At 39.9% G+C, this 17501-nt stretch overlaps 1 protein-coding gene across 3 annotated transcripts in view; it reads left to right on the top strand.

Annotated features, from left to right (window-relative positions):
- Window positions 1-17240, top strand: part of KIF5B (kinesin family member 5B) — a 32197-nt gene extending 14957 nt beyond the window's left edge. The window contains exons 11-26 of one of the 3 annotated variants that reach the window (XM_068146224.1): window positions 877-1025; window positions 2364-2557; window positions 3325-3393; window positions 4453-4659; window positions 4862-5005; window positions 6517-6705; window positions 7462-7579; window positions 8189-8250; window positions 8338-8447; window positions 8621-8722; window positions 9949-10009; window positions 10149-10220; window positions 10393-10497; window positions 11361-11577; window positions 13321-13453; window positions 14539-17240. In XM_068146224.1, the coding sequence (XP_068002325.1) occupies window positions 877-1025; window positions 2364-2557; window positions 3325-3393; window positions 4453-4659; window positions 4862-5005; window positions 6517-6705; window positions 7462-7579; window positions 8189-8250; window positions 8338-8447; window positions 8621-8722; window positions 9949-10009; window positions 10149-10220; window positions 10393-10497; window positions 11361-11577; window positions 13321-13453; window positions 14539-14545 (1939 nt within the window). In that variant the 3' untranslated portion in view covers window positions 14546-17240. The other 2 variants (XM_068146225.1, XM_068146223.1) reach the window with 2 other exon arrangements.
- The last annotated feature ends 261 nt before the right edge of the window (window positions 17241-17501 follow it).

The raw sequence follows: 17501 nt of genomic DNA, 5'->3' as shown, positions 1-17501 counted from the left end.
TTGCTCTTAAACATTCAAATTAATTGGATAAGTCTTCACAATTATTCAGTGCACATGTGGTTTAGTGTTGGTGTTATACTGAGCCCCTCAGCTGTGGTAACTGGAGCAGGAATAAATACCATGTAACTTGGTAGGAAATCATGGGATTGATTGCTTCCAAAAGACACAATAAGACCTCGCAGACAAATTCTTATTGGAGTCATAATATGGAGAGGAAAACTTCTACCTACTGCTGAGCATTATTCCTATTTTGATATTTGAGGAGGGAGTAGGAGAATATACAGAAGAATTACTGAGGTAAGAGAGGTATGGTGCTAAAGGAAAAACTCAACATTAATTTCATGAAGGTAGGTTATTAGTGTCTGCAGTTTTATCACCAAAGCTAGTGTCTTTGGATGAGATTTGCCAGACTGAATGTAGCCAGTCACATCTGAACTTCATAGCTTGTGCACTTTTTTTGGCTAAGGGAGATGTAGTAACTGGATTTTTAAGTTGAAATGCAGTGTTTCTTAAATAAGCTTGATGGCTTAAACTTCATAAGTGTAAGCCTCCTACTGGAGAAATGTTTGCTAGGTGTGGTGAATGTTACCTTTTGTTCAGTTATTCACTGATGTCGTAACTTGAATTATTCCAGGTGAAAGTATGCAGCTGAATCTTTCCACTTCAACCAGCTTGAGATTTCTCAGCCTTCCCAAAGTTCATTAATAGTTGTGTCAATCCAAGTGAAGGAATAGCAAATTGGCAGGGACTACACAAAGCTTTTGGGAAAAGCAAGAATGCTTATACTTTCACCAGACATCTGGCAATTTTATTTAATACCCTTTAATTCCTTTCTTTAAAAATTAAGTTTCAGAGCTTTTTGCTCTTTCTATGTAGAGCAAAGACCATTAAGAACACAGTCTGTGTCAACGTGGAGCTCACTGCAGAGCAGTGGAAGAAAAAGTATGAGAAGGAAAAGGAGAAAAACAAGACTCTGCGTAACACCATTCAGTGGCTAGAAAATGAACTCAACCGGTGGCGGAACGGTGAGAAGCTATTCCATTTTTTGTTCTGCAAACTTTAGGCAAGACAACAGACACTGAACTGGTTTTCAAGATACCAAAAGTAATTAAGCACTATGCAGGACAGGAATAAGAATATTTAAGCTAGGATATCAAGCTGGCATTGGAACTGGGTATTTTTCACTCTGTTGCAGCTCAACAACTTCTGATAATGATATAATGGCAAAGATGTTTGAAAGTATATTGGTGTCAGGTTATTCAACACCTGCTTTGCTAGCAGATTAGTTACATGCATTCTAAACATTTTGTTTGGGGGGAGAAAAACATGTTATTAATTGTGATTGCAGAAACCAAATAAAATACTTCCTCTGGTTTGCTTCTCTAATTCAAATCGTTATCACAAGGTCTTGTGTTCATTTAAAACTCAGACTTGTTAATAGGTAAAAACCCTACCTAAACCCCAAAGCTGCTGACAGTAGGGAGTGTGTGCCTGTTCTTTCTTCCTGAGTAATTGACACTGAAGTGTCTGACAGAATGCAGGTTGTATGTGAAGCCTTAAATTCAGGAAAGTAGGAATGTAGGTAGTTCTTAGAGATGTGTTCTGGAGTTTGGCTGCTACAGAAGATGATTTTGCAATCTTGTAGACAACTGCACACATTCTCACTTAAATAACTGTAGTGATTATTTAAAAATTATTTTATTAAAAAAGAAAAAAACAATCTTTCATGGAGATGGTATGAGGCCACACCTGAAATGTGAAGTGTAATTCTTTCACAACATTGATACAAGATCCTGGAGTGCTGGAAAGAGCCCATACCTTTCAAGGACTGCATAAAATGTTTCATAATAGGATGTTAAAGAATTTAGCTTAGCTCACCAGAGAAGTTGTTTGTGTTTGTTGTTTGGGTTTTATTTTTTCCTATGTAAAGACAGTAAAGTGTTCTCATGAGAAGAAGCTTAATGAGCATAAAAGGATAAATGTGTAACTGAGAAGATAACTCTAAATTAGAAGCAAAGCTATTTAAAAGTAAATATGGCTACCCAGCAAAACAGCTGCCAAGGGAAAAGAAGGGATTTTTCTGTCTTCAGGGCAAGTTAGGTACCTTTCTAAAAAATAGGGCTTGATGTGAGATTTGGAAGTCAGAGCACAGGATCTGGGTGAAATGAAATGTTCTGTGGTCAGCAGGAGATAGTTTGGGTGATCTAGCTGGTCATATTTTAACCATGTATTCATGAACTCAATTACTGCTTAACCATGAGCAGTACTGTTAGTAGGGAGTATGTAATACTTCTCAGGGTTAATTTTGTGGAGGATACTTCATGGCTGGCTGTGCTAAAACTAAGTATATTCTGCTCTTTAAGGGGAGACTGTACCAGTTGATGAACAGTTTGACAAGGAGAAGGCCAACTTAGAAGCTTTTGCAGTGGACAAGGATATTACTGTTATTAATGATAAACCAGCTACCACAATTGGAGTAACTGGTAATTTCACTGATGCTGAGAGAAGAAAATGTGAGGAAGAAATTGCCAAACTATACAAACAACTGGATGACAAGGTATGCTGCTGTTCTGTAGTGTAGGGCCTCTTGGAAACATATCTTGAGCTATGTTATGTAATATTTAATTTGCAGTCTTCGTTTGTTAGTACAACTTGCTAAAGTATTTACTGGGAGTGCCTGCTCTAATTCTGAAGCTCTAAGAGAAACCAGAAGTTGTTTTATCTGGTGCTGAGTATCCTTTCTTATTTGCTTTCCATCTTTTGCTGAGAATGGTCCTGAAAACTGAATAATCAGTACATATTAAAAAAAAAAAAAGACAAAAAATGAAAGTTAGGAAGGAAAAGTCAATGCAACTCTTGAACGGTATTTCTGCTGTCTTACATCCTAGTTGATTGTTTGGAAGAACACTGTATCAGAAAAAGGAAAATAATGAGAAAGCAGGAAAATGAGGAATTGGAATACAGCAGGCTTTTGGTGGTTCTTCTTCCACATTCTGTGTATTTTATTTGAATGTAATTCTAAATTTTGGCAGTAGTAATAGAGCTGGACAGGGGGAAAAATTAAGTTCTTGCTTGCTTCTTGAAAGTTAGACAACTTGGAAGAGCACAGGTAAAACAGTTTTGGGTTTGTGGCACATATGTGTCAAGTTGAGAGCCTAATGGATCAGCCAGTGCAATCAGAAGGATGATTATTGTTATTTTCCTTCTATTGTTTTAAGTTGTGTAATTGTCTCAGAATAAGGAGAAGTTAGATGCCAAACATCTACTGTCTCAGGTTATTTTTCCTGAGTGGTATTTATTAATGTAGTCTGCCTTCAATTGCAGGATGAAGAAATTAATCAACAGAGCCAGCTAGTAGAAAAACTGAAAACACAAATGCTGGATCAGGAAGAGGTGAGTTTTGCTCTTGTATCTCTCTTCTGTTTTTGTATTTCCTTTAAACAATTGAAGATGTTCTGAATAGGTAACAGTTTATGACCAAGGAGTAGAACAAAGGCTTACCACTGTACAGTGATTCTCTTTTATTTCTTATCTAAATGCCTATTTATTCCCTCCACTTACACTGTCCTGATGGCTAAATGTAAGCCAGTGTATCTGAACCTCAAGTCTCTCCATGAAGACTGTAGGAACTGAAAGATTTTATGCAAAAACATCAGCAGCTGTTTTCTATGTGCAAAGTGGGCACTTTGTCAAAACTGAAGATACCTTGATTTCCTGTAAGAAATCTGTTTTTAAGGTTTACTTTTGATCAGATGCTGCACAGGAGGAGGAGAGAAATGGAATGGCCTGTAATGCAAAAGGAAGTATCTACGTGTTGCTTCAGACCATACTTGTTAGAATATTCAATTTGTATGCACGTTTTTGTCAGTGGTGTAACTGAATGAAACAGGGAAGAGACCAATTAATAATAAAATCCTTAATTCCGTTTAGCCAATGTACTAGGAAAAAATAATTCTATGTAGCACAAAGGTGGGAAAAAAACCCCAACCAACCAACTGTCTTTGCATGGCAAGAAAGAAATGGATCAAGCGCTCAGGAATTTGGAGCTGCTATTTCATGTTAGTTAAATAAATCTGTCTCCTTAGCAGCTGTTCACTTTGTCTAATTAATCTTCAGCAGCTAACCAGGTTAGAATCCTGGAAGTTTAGTCCCTGGCCTGTTGTCAGTTTCAGGCTCCTGAGTAGTGTTCTCTGGCTTTTCTGAGAATTTGCAGTATTCCATGTGCATTTCAGATTATCGTGCTTATGTCTTTTGACTTCTAATCGCTTCCATTTTGAAAATACTTTAAAAACTGAAGAACTACCTGTGCTTGGCATCCTTGTTGTGTGATACTAGATGCCAAAAATGTGCCCGCAGTAGCTAATAACAGCAATAAAATTCAATTTATACGTGGAATTTTTGTGATGATCGGTGGTGGTTGTAATTTTAAATAAATCTCTATCAATGTTGCAGCTTCTAGCATCGACCAGACGGGACCAAGACAACCTGCAAGCAGAGCTGAATCGCCTTCAGGCTGAAAACGATGCCTCTAAAGAGGAAGTGAAAGAGGTGCTACAGGCCCTTGAAGAATTAGCTGTCAATTATGATCAGAAGTCTCAGGAAGTAGAAGATAAGGCCAAGGAGTATGAGCTGCTTAGTGATGAACTCAATCAAAAATCGGTACGAAACTGGGATGAGAAATTACCAACAGCCTTCACTGTAACTTCTCTTGCCTTACCTGTGTGTCTTGCCTGAAGTCATTTAAAGGTTTTTCACAAGGGGAAATGGTAGTCTAAGTGTAAAAAGAAAAGCTATTAAAATAGTTCTTAAGAGTGTTCTTAAGTGTTTTTTGTTCATTGAAGTGTAACTTCTTTTACTGTAGGTCACTCTGGCCAGTATAGATGCAGAGCTTCAGAAACTTAAAGAAATGACAAACCATCAGAAGAAGCGAGCAACAGAGATGATGGCTTCCTTACTTAAAGATCTTGCAGAGATTGGAATTGCAGTGGGAAATAATGATGTCAAGGTAAGGATTAGTTGGTGCCATTTTTAATGCCATGTATTACACGCATTGTGGATAGATTTGGTCAGTTTTCTTAGTATGGTAAAGATCACAGTATCACAGTATAACTTAGGTTGGAAAGGACCTCGAGGATCATCGAGTCCAACCTATCAACACAGACCCCATGACTACACCATGGCACCAAGTGCCACGTCCAGTCCCCTCTTGAACGCCTCCAGGGACGATGACTCAACCACCTCCCTGGGCAACCTGTTCCAATGAAGAATGACTCGCTCGGTGAAGAATTTCCTCCTCACCTCGAGTCTAAACCTCCCCTGGCGCAGCTTGAGACTGTGTCCCCTTGTTCTGGTGCTGGTTGCCTGGGAGAAGAGGCCAACCCCTTCCTGGCTACAACCACCTTTCAGGTAGTTGTAGAGGGCAATGAGGTCACCCCTGAGCCTCCTCTTCTCCAGGCTAAACAATCCCAGCTCCCTCAGCCTCTCCTCATAGGGCTTGTGTTCCAGGCCTCTCACCAGCCTTGTTGCCCTTCTCTGGGCACATTCAAGTGTTTCTATGTCCTTCTTAAACTGAGGGGCCCAGAACTGGACACAGTACTCAAGGTGCGGCCTAACCAAAGCAGAGTACAGGGGCACAATGACCTCCCTGCTCCTGCTGGCCACACTATTCCTAATGCAGGCCAGGATGCCAGTGGCCCACCTGGGCACACTGCTGGCTCATATTCAGGTGGCTGTCGATCAGCACCCCCAGGTCCCTCTCTGTTTGGGAGCTCTCCAGCCACTCCGACCCCAGCCTGTAGCTCTGCATGGGATTGCCGTAGCCAAAGTGCAGCACTCGGCACTTGGACTTGTTGAATGCCATCCCATTGGACTCTGCCCATCTGTCCAGTCGGTCGAGGTCCCTCTGCAGAGCCTTTCTACCCTCTAACTGACAACCACAGGATAACAACCACAGGAAGCCTCCTGTGTATTAATAATTGGGACTTAGTTCCTAAACAGAATTTGATCATGCAAGGACAAGGAAGTGCAGGAATGATTTTATTGGTTGTTTTTTTTATCTGAAGTAGTGTTTTCATTTGTCCTGTTAAACTGCTACATGTAATGGTCATAAGCAGCAGTATCATCTAGGAAATCTAATGCTGATTTACAGTGGCAATCAGTCTAATACTTAGATTAAAAATGGAATAAGGAACTGAAATAAAATATCTTACAATGACCTTATAGATTTATAAGAGTGTAAGCCGTGCTAGAAATCTGTAGTGAACTGTATTTTCCCTCTTTATTCGTTCATTTTTACCTTTTTTTAACCTCTTCTACCAGTTTACCTTTGTGCAAAGTTCTAAAAAAGCAATCAGAAAACTTTAAAAGGAAAATAAGGAGGTTACATTTTGATGTTTAAATGCTTTGATTATCAACTCAGACAGCAGATGTGTGCTGGGTACTAAATTGCTCCAGCTCATCTTTAATTCTGTTTTGTTTTCTGTGCTTTCTAAATGTGTCATTCCACGCTTTTTTCAGCAGCCTGAGGGAACTGGCATGATAGATGAAGAATTCACAGTTGCAAGACTGTACATTAGTAAGATGAAATCAGAAGTAAAGACAATGGTGAAGCGTTGCAAACAGTTAGAAGGCACACAAGCTGAGAGCAATAAGAAGATGGAAGAAAATGAAAAGGAGTTGGCTGCCTGCCAGCTCCGTATCTCACAGGTAAATGTTTCTTTACAGTGTACATTGTAAATGTTCTTTGGATTTAGTTAACCTGTTGGGAAAAGAAAGTTGCAATTTCTTTGTGATGCCTAACGAAGTGTGTTGTGATTGAGCAGCCACCAGGCTCAGCTGTATCTGCAATACTCTCGTTTGGATGCTTCTGCCTAATTATGTGACAGGATGTTGGGATTTCTGCAATATGTCTGTAGCCTGGTATTGCTTTTGTTGTACTTGTATTTGTAAAGACTCCTATGATGGAGAACAAATGGGTTCTAGTATTTAATACAAGTCTTACAGAAGCAGTGACTACTAGGTACTCTGCTCACTAATGCAGCAAGTTGAGAGTGGGAGAGGTAGCAATAGCACAGTAAAATTATGGTAAACTTGTGTAGCAAATTAAGTTTACTTCTAATGAGAGAGACTATTTTCATGTGACTGTTGGAAAAGATCACTGATGTTATTTCTAACACAAACATTTTGATCTGCACATGCAATTTACTTTTCTGTTTTGTTCTACTGATAGCATTTAACATTCAAAACACCTCTATTCCCAGCCAAAAAATCTATTTAATTCCAATCAAAACTAGTAGATTGAAGTCTTGTAGACTGTGTTACAGATCTACTTCAATAGCTGAATTAGCATCATTTTTGTTTTTGACATCAGGTTGCTTGTTTAAAACTAAGTATAACCTATTTATGCAGATGTAATTCTGTGATACCTAGTTCCAAAGTAAATGAATCTTTCCATTCTCCAAGCATGAAGCCAAGATTAAGTCATTGACTGAGTATCTTCAGAATGTGGAACAGAAAAAGAGACAACTGGAGGAGTCTGTGGATTCCCTTAATGAAGAATTAGTTCAGCTACGAGCACAGGGTAGGAACTGCTTCCCTACACCCCACCAGCATGTTAAGTATACAATGAGAAATAAGGAATTGTTCTGTTTAGATTGAAAAGCAGAGTTGTAGAGTGGCTTTTTGCTACTCAACATGTAGCAAAAAGCACTATAGGTAGTGATAGGACTAGGGGGAATGGAATGAAGCTGGAGGTGGGGAGATTCAGGCTGGATGTGAGGAGGAGGTTCTTCACCATGAGAGTGGTGAGACCCTGGAATGCGTTGTCCAGGGAGGTGGTCGAGGCCCCGTCCCTGGGGGTGTTTAAGAGCAGGCTGGATGAGGCTCTGTCCAGCCTGATCTAGTGTGGGGTGTCCCTGCCCATGGCAGGGGGGTTGGAACTAGATGATCCTTGTGGTCCCTTCCAACCCTGAATGAAACTATGAAACTATGATTGATTGAGAATGCACATCTGCTGTTTGAAAGAACTGCTATGGCTAGGATTAAAGATGTTACTGATTTAATTACTCTTTGTGGTGGGAGGGGACTTCTTCCAAACTTTACAGTGTTGGGAAGGGAATGGGGAACTGACTTCCCTGTGATCAACTAGTTACCTGGCTGAGATGTGTTTTATCTCCTCTATCCCTACTAGAAAAAGTCCATGAGATGGAAAAAGAGCACTTGAACAAGGTTCAAACTGCAAATGAAGTCAAGGTAAGTTAATTTCTTTATTTGTTTAAAACCAAAGTCAAGTATGGCAACTTGTTAAAGCATGTAATGTGTACTGCTTTTTCCTAATAGCAAGCTGTGGAACAGCAGATTCAGAGCCATCGTGAGACGCATCAGAAACAAATCAGTAGCCTAAGAGACGAAGTCGATGCGAAGGAGAAGCTTATCACTGAACTTCAAGAGTAAGTCGCTGTCATTTTAGCAGCACCAAGTGTCACTGGGCTCTATTGAGTACAGAGTATGGCAGGAAGGAAGTGGTGAGGGTTTCCTCCTGCAGTCTTTCTCATTTGTATTGCTTTACTGAATGTCCTGCCTGACAGATTCAACTGACACAGTGTTTCCTTTCTGTGTGCAGCCAAAACCAGAAGATGATGCTTGAACAGGAACGTCTTAGAGTTGAGCATGAGAAGTTGAAAGCAACTGATCAGGAGAAAAGTAGAAAACTGCATGAGCTGACGTAAGTGATAATGGTGCATAAAGCAAAAACTAGTGACCTAACACGGTGATGTGGCTCTCACTGTATGATGTGCCAGTTAAAGAGAAGCTTCAGAGTCTTCTTGAACTTAACTGTTCAAAACCTTTGCACTGCTTTAATAATGAAAGTAAAATGATGAAAGATATGAAGGCCACTACTCTTTTCTGTGTTACTATGCTACGGGTTGGAGTAATCAGCTTCTCGGTTTGCAGTGAAGTATTGTGTGCCCTAAGACAAAGAGGATTGCAACAGTTCTCTTTGTGGTTCTTAGGTTCCCTTACTGGTTTTTAGGTCCTTGTGTGAACTAGTTAGGTGGCTTCAAGTGGCTTATTCTTGAGATTAAACAGCTGCATTCTTCCTTAAGCAAGTACAGTCTGCAGCTCAAGCTGAAAAGCAGTTCTTAGCTTTCAGAAATCTAACCGTAATCTGGAAGTGTTTCTAGATGTCAGTAGTCTTTTTCTGGTGTAAGTTAACTGATATTTAAAGAAGTTAAAAATTCATTGTATTTGAACTTCTTTTGGCCATGTTTCTTGTCTTGTAAGATTTGATATGCACAGCAAAGTATTGCTGCTTGTTTCAGTTTGCAGGCTAACCTATATATATCATTGATCCCTTAAAAGCACTTGCTATAGTAGAAATTTTCCTCTTCAAAAGACCTTCAAAGCAGCATTAAATTTTTTTTCATATTCTGTGTCCTGCCTCAGCCTTTCTAAATCAAATTATTTTCTATTTTATGTCATAAATGTGCATGGCAACAAAGAATGCAGACTGTATTCCTGTAAAGTGTGATTGTTGTTGAATGATGCCAGCTTTGGCAAGTGTGTGGGGGCTGAGATGGTAAAACAAAACACGCTTACCTCAGTCAGCCAGAGTTAAGAACATTTGTTGGATAAGATCTCCCCAAGTATTCATCCTGAGCCTGAGTGACAGCATTTCTTTACCTATTCTAAAGATCTAGACTTCAGGCACCTGAAAGTGTGTGTGTGTAGTCCTTCAATACTAAAAGTACTTCCCTCTTTTCCTTCCACAACTCCACCCCACATAGATTTCTGAGGACGGTCTTATCTGTTGGTTACATCTTGAACTGAGGACTTCAGCTGAAAGACTATTTTCATTTGTACCATGTAGTGTTCATGGCTCTAATCTCCTAAAACATTGAAATTTCCAGTTTTGCTTAGATGTTTCAGGATGAATTTGTTCTCTTTCAGGGTTATGCAGGACAGACGGGAACAAGCAAGACAAGACTTAAAGGGTTTGGAAGAGACTGTGGTAAGATAATCAGAATATATTCCAAAGCAAATGTCAATACTTGCCTGTTTACCCTTTGTAAAAGGTATTTTTGGGGGGTCTTCTGGTTTGTGTGTGGTGGGTTGGTTTGTTTGCTTTAATTTCTTGTACTTACCTGTAGGCAAAAGAGCTTCAGACTCTTCACAACCTTCGCAAGCTGTTCGTTCAAGATCTGGCTACTAGAGTGAAAAAGGTAATGAAGTGCTGTAGTGCAAGTGGATGTTTCTGAGAATGCTTCATGAATGTCAGTTTTTACTAAATTGGGAATTGATCTTTATGCAGGGTATTTTGTCTGGATTGATCTTAGTATGCATGTTTGCATTTGTACTCAGCCTCCTCTCTCTCCCCACACCTTTGTTTTACAGAGTGCCGAGATTGACTCGGATGACACAGGAGGCAGTGCTGCACAAAAACAAAAGATTTCCTTCCTTGAGAATAATCTTGAACAACTTACAAAGGTTCACAAGCAGGTACAGTGTGGCTTAATTTCAAGTTTTAATCAAAACCAAAATATGGTGTCTTTTTATAGAAGTGACTGAATGCATATTGGTACATCTTAAATACCTTTCTATAAACCAATATAGTAAAGTTTTCCTGTGAAGTAAATTTAATAGTTATTGCAGGTACGTGTAAGTGTGTAACAGTCTAGGGGGTACATGCCTCTCTCTGAAGAATGTAGATTTTTCACAGAATCATAGAATGGTTTGGGTTGGAAGGGACCTCCAAAGGTCATGTAGTCCAACCTCTCCTGCAGTCAGCAGGGACATCCTCCACTATATCAGGTTCCTCAGAGCCTTGTCAACCCTGACGTTGAATATCTCCAAGGATGGGGCCTCAACTGCCTCCCTGGGCAACCTCTTCCAGTGTTCTACCACCCTCATGGTGCAGAACTTGTTCCTAGCCTCCAGTCTAAATCTTCTCTAATTTCAAACCATTGCTCCTTGTCCAATCACTACAGACCTTTGTAAACATTCACTCTGCAGCCTTCTTGTAGCCTGCTTGTGGTACTGGAAGGCCACTATTAGGTCTGCTCAGAGCCTCCTTTTCTTCAGGCTGATCAACCCCAGCTCCCTCAGCCTGTCCTTGTAGCAGATGTGCTCCAGCCCCTGGTCACATTTGTGGCACTTTAATTGCCTGTGTTTGGCAACATATTCTTCCACGGTAACTGCTTTTCAACTGACAGTCTTACCAACGAACTGTTAGATCTCGTAAAAGCTTAAGCAAAGATAATACAGTAGCCCTGCCACTCTGCTTCTGCAGAGGCTTGAGGGTGTTTGAGTGCCTTTCCCCATGAGGAAAGATACAGAGAAAACGTTCACTTCTGGTTTTGCAGCTGGTACGGGATAATGCCGATCTTCGCTGTGAACTTCCTAAACTAGAGAAGCGACTCAGAGCTACAGCTGAGAGAGTTAAAGCTTTGGAGTCTGCTCTGAAGGAAGCTAAAGAGAATGCTTCTCGTGATCGCAAGCGCTATCAGCAAGAAGTAGATCGCATAAAGGAAGCTGTAAGATCTAAGAACATGGCCAGAAGAGGACATTCTGCACAAATTGGTTAGTCAAGAATCCCTTGCCCTTCAAAGCTTCATCTGCCTTCTTCTCTGTACGTGTGTGCAGCTTCCAGCCCTGCATGAACATGATGCATTTCCTCCCATGAGCTGTTTTGGTTATTAGACTGTAAGTGTGTGGGTGGTGGTTTTGCTTTGTTACCTATTTTAAATGTGTCTCTTCTTGGCAGATGGGGTTTCGTACATGCTGGGTAAGGCTTACTACCCTAAAATTCTAGCCAGAATCTGTATTCTGTTTCCTAGAACAAAACAATATGCTGAAAGTGAGTCTTAAGTCTGTAAAATCCTCCCATTCTACTCCAATTTCTAAGCCTAAGTGGGTATGCCAAAGCAAGGAGAGAGATTAAGCTGTCACCTGAAGCAACAATGAAATTGTCTTGCTGTCTCTTGATTTTTGTGGGGAGTTGGTAGACTGAAACTCTCAATTAACATTCTAAGATCCCTTAATTACCTTCTTTGTTCAGAACATACAGTACTCCACAGCCTTACTGAGGGGAAAAGAATGGAAAAACCAGCAATCTATAGTAGCTAGTACTGTTTCGTATTGTGTGGTGAGAAGACAGTTGAGTTCTTTACATCCTCCACACAGCATCGTGCTGTCAGGTGCTGAGGGCCAAGAAGGTGTGTCGCCTGTGGAGGACTTAACTGTTGCCTGTTCCATTATTGCAGGAGTAACTATGTGTTCCAGTCCTTCAGCAAGCAGTACACTTCAATGAAATACTCATGCAGCTGAAATGAGCATTGCAGTTCATCTTTGCTCTTATTCTATTGGTGTGCAACTTACAGAGTAGAATAAAGTTGCCCCTTTTTTCTGGGAGGGAGGAGGGTTGCTTCAAGTGTCACCTTGAGGACAGATGCTTTCAGTCATCTCTGTCAAGTGATCTCCCAGAAGACAAGCAGAATTCTCTAGTGAGTTTCTCCCATGTATAAAGCCTCTTCTATGTAAATGTCTAGATGAACTAGTCATGTCCTACTGGAGATCAGCTTCCTAGAAGGCAGAAATTGAAGTGTCCTTCTGATGCACCTGGTACCTATAGGTGCCTTATTTCTACTCTTACCTGCTGTAACTTTAAATGCTTCTGTTAATATTACAGAACTGTGTAAATTCATACCATTGTGCATGGCCTGTTAAGAGCCACTGCAAAACTTGTTGAAATTAGTGTACTTAGCAAAGTGCATGCAGCTAGAGAGCTGGTTTTAATTCCAAGCAAGTTTTGTCTTATGTTGTTAAGAGGCTGATGAAACAGTGTTACCTGTGGGGTAATTGGCACACAGAACCTCTTGCAGAGCAGAGTAACTAGTGGCTTAGATGTGTGAAATACGGCAGGGTGTAATGATTCCTTACAGGAACATAACCCCTGTGAAACTTTGTCTAGTGATGTGTCTTATTAGAGTTCTTACTGCCAAGAAATAGGACTCTGGCAGGGAATTGCATTAGGTGGGGCAGATAACACATGTGCAGATAATCACTACCAAAAGCTTTGCTAGCCTCAATTCTAACAGGAGCAATAAAAGCAAAACCCTGTCTATTTTTCAGGGCTGGATATAGTTGACACTAATCTGTTAGGTTCTCAGAACACCATCTCTTAAACTCTTTTTCTTATTCAGAGTGCATTCAGTTTTGATGATTGCCTTTGGGACACTGTGAAAACAAAGCATTAGTCAGTTTGAATAATCAAAGGTAAAGCTGTGATGTATGTATTAGTAAGTCCTGGTTTCTTCCGTGCAGCTAAGCCTATCCGTCCTGGCCAGCATCCAGCAGCTTCTCCAACTCATCCAAGTGCAATTCGCGGCGGAGGCGCGTTCACTCAAAACAGCCAGCCAGTTGCTGTGCGCGGAGGTGGAGGACGGCAAGACAAAGTGTAAGCTTCTCTTGGACACTTGTGTAAAGGTCGTTTAGACCGCTTTGTGTGTTAGCTTGATTACGGTTCATGCTGTGGCATAAAACCACTCCTAATGCGATTGACTTCTCTTTTGACAGAGTTTCATAACTAAAGGAACAGCATGCATGTCCATCTGGCGGCAGCTGCTGCTGCCGTTTGCTGAACTTGTTTGGTGGGAAATGGTAGTTCTGGAGGTGTTCTGCTGGAGTAGAAAAATGCAAGCCCAGTCAGTTGGAGACAGTTACCAGTCACAGTCAGGAGCTACTCTTTGGGGAAGGAGTGAACAGTTTAAACTCTTTTGGCTTGCTGGTATCTTTTAAACTATGGTTTTTTTTCAGAAAGCATTCAGTGATGAAATAAAATATGACACTGTTCTTATATGTTGTTGTTGGCTGTTTTTACTGTGTTTGCATACTGCTTCATGGGTCAGTTTTAACTGAAACACTCGTGTCTTTATCTGGTAAATGCAAAAGCATAGCTTAGCAAAAGTACAGTTACTGTAATTGAAATTAGCATGTGCACTTAGTTGGAAATGTCTAATCTTCTAAGTAATTAGGAGATGTAGCCTGGTGCTTAATATGTTTGAGTTGCTCACAGAATCACATCTCTTTAATTAACATATGCATTAGAGTTGGTCTGTTGGTCACCTAACACTGAGGCTTTGCTGCATGCTGTTGTCATCTTCAGAGTGTTTCTATAAATGTTCTCCAGACGTTCTTAAGAGAAGTTAATCTTAAGTCAAGGTTCTCTGCACCTTCAGTCTGAAAATATTCCTACAGTGACTTCATGGTACTTGAATCCTGCACACTTCTCTTCTAAAGGGCTCCAGAATATCTTAAGTTAATCTTGTTTCTATTTGGTGGTTCTTACTAGCTGACTTTCGAAAGCTTCCTCTCTATTTTAGAGACAATTAGGCTGTGGTACTGACCACTTATGTGAGTGGTGGAAGAATTGGGCACTTAAAGGCTATGTAAATAGTGAATACAGTCTGCTGTAACCATAAGTAACTTGGCTTTTTGGCTTACAGAGGTACAAGCTTTAACTTTCATTTTTCTCATTTACAGTTGCTGAAAAGTAAACGCAGCGTGAAGAGGATTGGATATCATGTAGAGAGAGTCATTCCATGACAATAATCTCTCCCTTTGGGGAACTGTAGGATTATTTTTTTGAAAATGTATAAATTATACCTGGCCTGTACAGCTCTTTCCCCTTCCACAAATTCTGCTAACTGATTCCCCTGAAAAACCCCACAAACCACCACCAAAACTAGAGTGCAATTTTGGCGTCTCAAAAAATGACACTTCCTTAAAGTGTAGCTCTGCTCATTACACAGTTTGTCTTTCATGTCTTAAATTTAGTCTGCACTGTGCCAAGCTGAATGTACCTTGAGAAAAATCTTAGTTCCAACTTTCTAGCTTAATTTGTGTACATCTTACTGTCTTAGGGAATGTGCAACGGTGTTTTAAGTACACTTTCATTTTGATCACTTCACCTAACACTACATGTCCCACGGAATTAGAACGGCACTCTACGTTACAGTTTCCTTTGGAATGCTGCATAGAGCACTGAAACTAAATTTCTTTGTACAGTGTAAGATTACTGAAGTGTGCTTATGGCAGCTGCCGTGAGGCGCTGCGACAGCTACACCACAGAGCTGAAGCGTTCGATCTGAACAAGGCTGTGTAACTGTTATCTGATTAAATGCCCCTTTATCGGGCAGGGTAGAATTAAATATTGTACAGTAATAAGAGTAAACCTAAGTTTACAAAAAAAAAAAAGAAGAAAAAAGACAAAAAAAAAAAAAAATAGACTTTGGCAGTGGATGATCCCATCTGTCCTGTTCCTGATTTTTACACACAGTACAGTCTGGTGGAGTGAAAACATTCTGCTTCATTCTGATGAGCCTGTCTATCCATTTGTCTGTAGCTGTGACGGTTCACTTTTGCTGTTTTAGAATAGTGAAACGAGGGCAACCTCAAATTTAACTTGATATTCCACAACATCTACAGAACTGGAATTGTTGGCTAAAATTGTAATTTTTCAATTAAGAGGAAAAGAAAAAAAATCAGCAACTGGCCAATGAATTCAGATACACTAATAGAGGACACAGCTTTTAAAACCTGATGTATCTTGAGGTCCCAGAGGCAGGTGTTTAAAGAAGTAAAGTGCTCCGCTGAACTGTATTGGTCATCTGTTTGTAAGTAGGTATATGAAATGTCCAAGGTAGTAGTTGTTGAATTATTTTTCTTCTCTTTGCAATAAAGTCCTGTAAAGTGGCTAACAAAATGAAACCTGGGTTTTTTTGGGTTTGGCTTTGAGCTCCGATATTCCCACTGAGCTGAATCTGGGGTTTAAGATTTCGTAGTATAATTTGCCTAACTTATTCATAGGGTTTAGCCACTATCATTTTTAGAACAGCCTTCTTCTGGATAGAAATTAGTTACCAGGTCTTTGAGGAGCTAAGAAGGAACTAAGGTTCTAAGTGAGGAACTTAGAGGTTCTAAGAAGGAGCTTAGTGTTACTGAAAGAATTCAGTGAGCTTTCCAGACTTGGTTGGTACCACTTTGTGTGCTGGTTTGGAATTTTTTTTGCTGGGTGTTCATCAGTTATTGTGGAAGCAGGAGAGACTCTGTTCAGACAGCAAATCACTTTTTCTATTATAAATAGACAAAATATTTATATTATGATGGAGTGTAGTCAGATTTTAGACCTTGAACCACTTTTTTTCTATATCTACAGTAGTCTGAATTTTTAATAGTTTGATTTTTAAAGGCTGAGTGTATCAGTTCAGGAATCTCACTGGTTTGGAGTTTTCAGACTTTTTAAGACGCTTTTGTTCATGAAGGCTGCCAAACACTCTGGACTTGCAGTTGTTTTAGAGCATGATTAACAGGCAGCATACCAAGGAGAGGGGGAAATGAAGGAAGAGCAGACTGTTGGGATGGAAATTTCTCGTAACGGAAACAGCACTGTCCGTTAGCTTTGTCAATATTAACTGCAGGTTATCAGACCTTCATTTGTTCAAATGCAATCATAAAAAAGTCCCTCTCTTTAAAATACACTCAAATGAAGCAGGATTTTTTTTCTCAAGCCTGTGAATTGAGGGCTTTGTTCCTGTAGGCAATTATCATGGATTTTGGTGCTGAAAATTGCTGTGTTTAAAGGAAAAAAAATAAAGGTAACTAGCCTGTAGCTCAGTGTACATCACCTTTTTTGTATTTAAACTTTTATTTTAAACCTTTTATGAAGTTTACCAAGAACTGCCTCTTAAACTGTAAAAAAAAAACAACAAAAACAAAACAGAGAGAGAGAAACAAAGAACTTTTTTGTTTTGCTTTTGTTTTCTGGTTTGGCTGTCCATAGGTCAGCCAGACAGGACAATTACTGGGTTTTGTACATTAAAATACTCAGTCTGTGTGGGCAACTTTCAGCACTGCTGTTTCAACTTGCAGTCTTTGAATGGTTCTTATTTTTATGTTCCTCTAGATCATATTTTTTAAAAGATGGTTTAGGGTAGGAACTTGGTGAAATAATATTTATTTCTGGTGAACAACTAAATTATTTACATAACTTAAATGCTGACTCACTACTGTGTGTAACTCTAAATTTGACATGAGGACAAGTCTACCTGTGGAACGTTGATTTAACTTCAGTACACTTAAGATGCATTAAAACCATTGGTTTGGGGAAGACGCCATATAGTTTTAACTTACCTGCATGCTGTAAATGTATTTGTGTTTAAATAAAGAGAAGAAAAATCTTTGAACTTTGTGCTTTTATTCAGTCTCTATGCAAAAGAAACTTCAGCAGTTAATGCCTGTGGAAATGTTCATGAATTGATTATACCTACAGTAATACCAGAATTTGAACCCTTTCAGTCTGGGAGTACTTTGACTTTCTCTTCTCCAGGCTCAACAGACCCAATTCTTTCAGCCTGGCTTCATAGGAGAGGTGCTTCAGCCTTCTGCTCATCTTTGTGACCTCTGGACCCATTCCAGCAGGTCCCTGACTGTGTTAGGGGTGCCAG

The sequence above is a fragment of the Melanerpes formicivorus genome, unplaced genomic scaffold (genome assembly GCF_026170545.1).
Source record: "Melanerpes formicivorus ecotype bairdi unplaced genomic scaffold, bMelFor1.0.p_v2 SCAF_13, whole genome shotgun sequence".
NCBI lineage: Eukaryota > Metazoa > Chordata > Aves > Piciformes > Picidae > Melanerpes > Melanerpes formicivorus.
The sequence above is the reverse complement of the archived record's forward strand: the minus strand, read 5'-3'. Positions and strand labels throughout refer to the sequence as shown.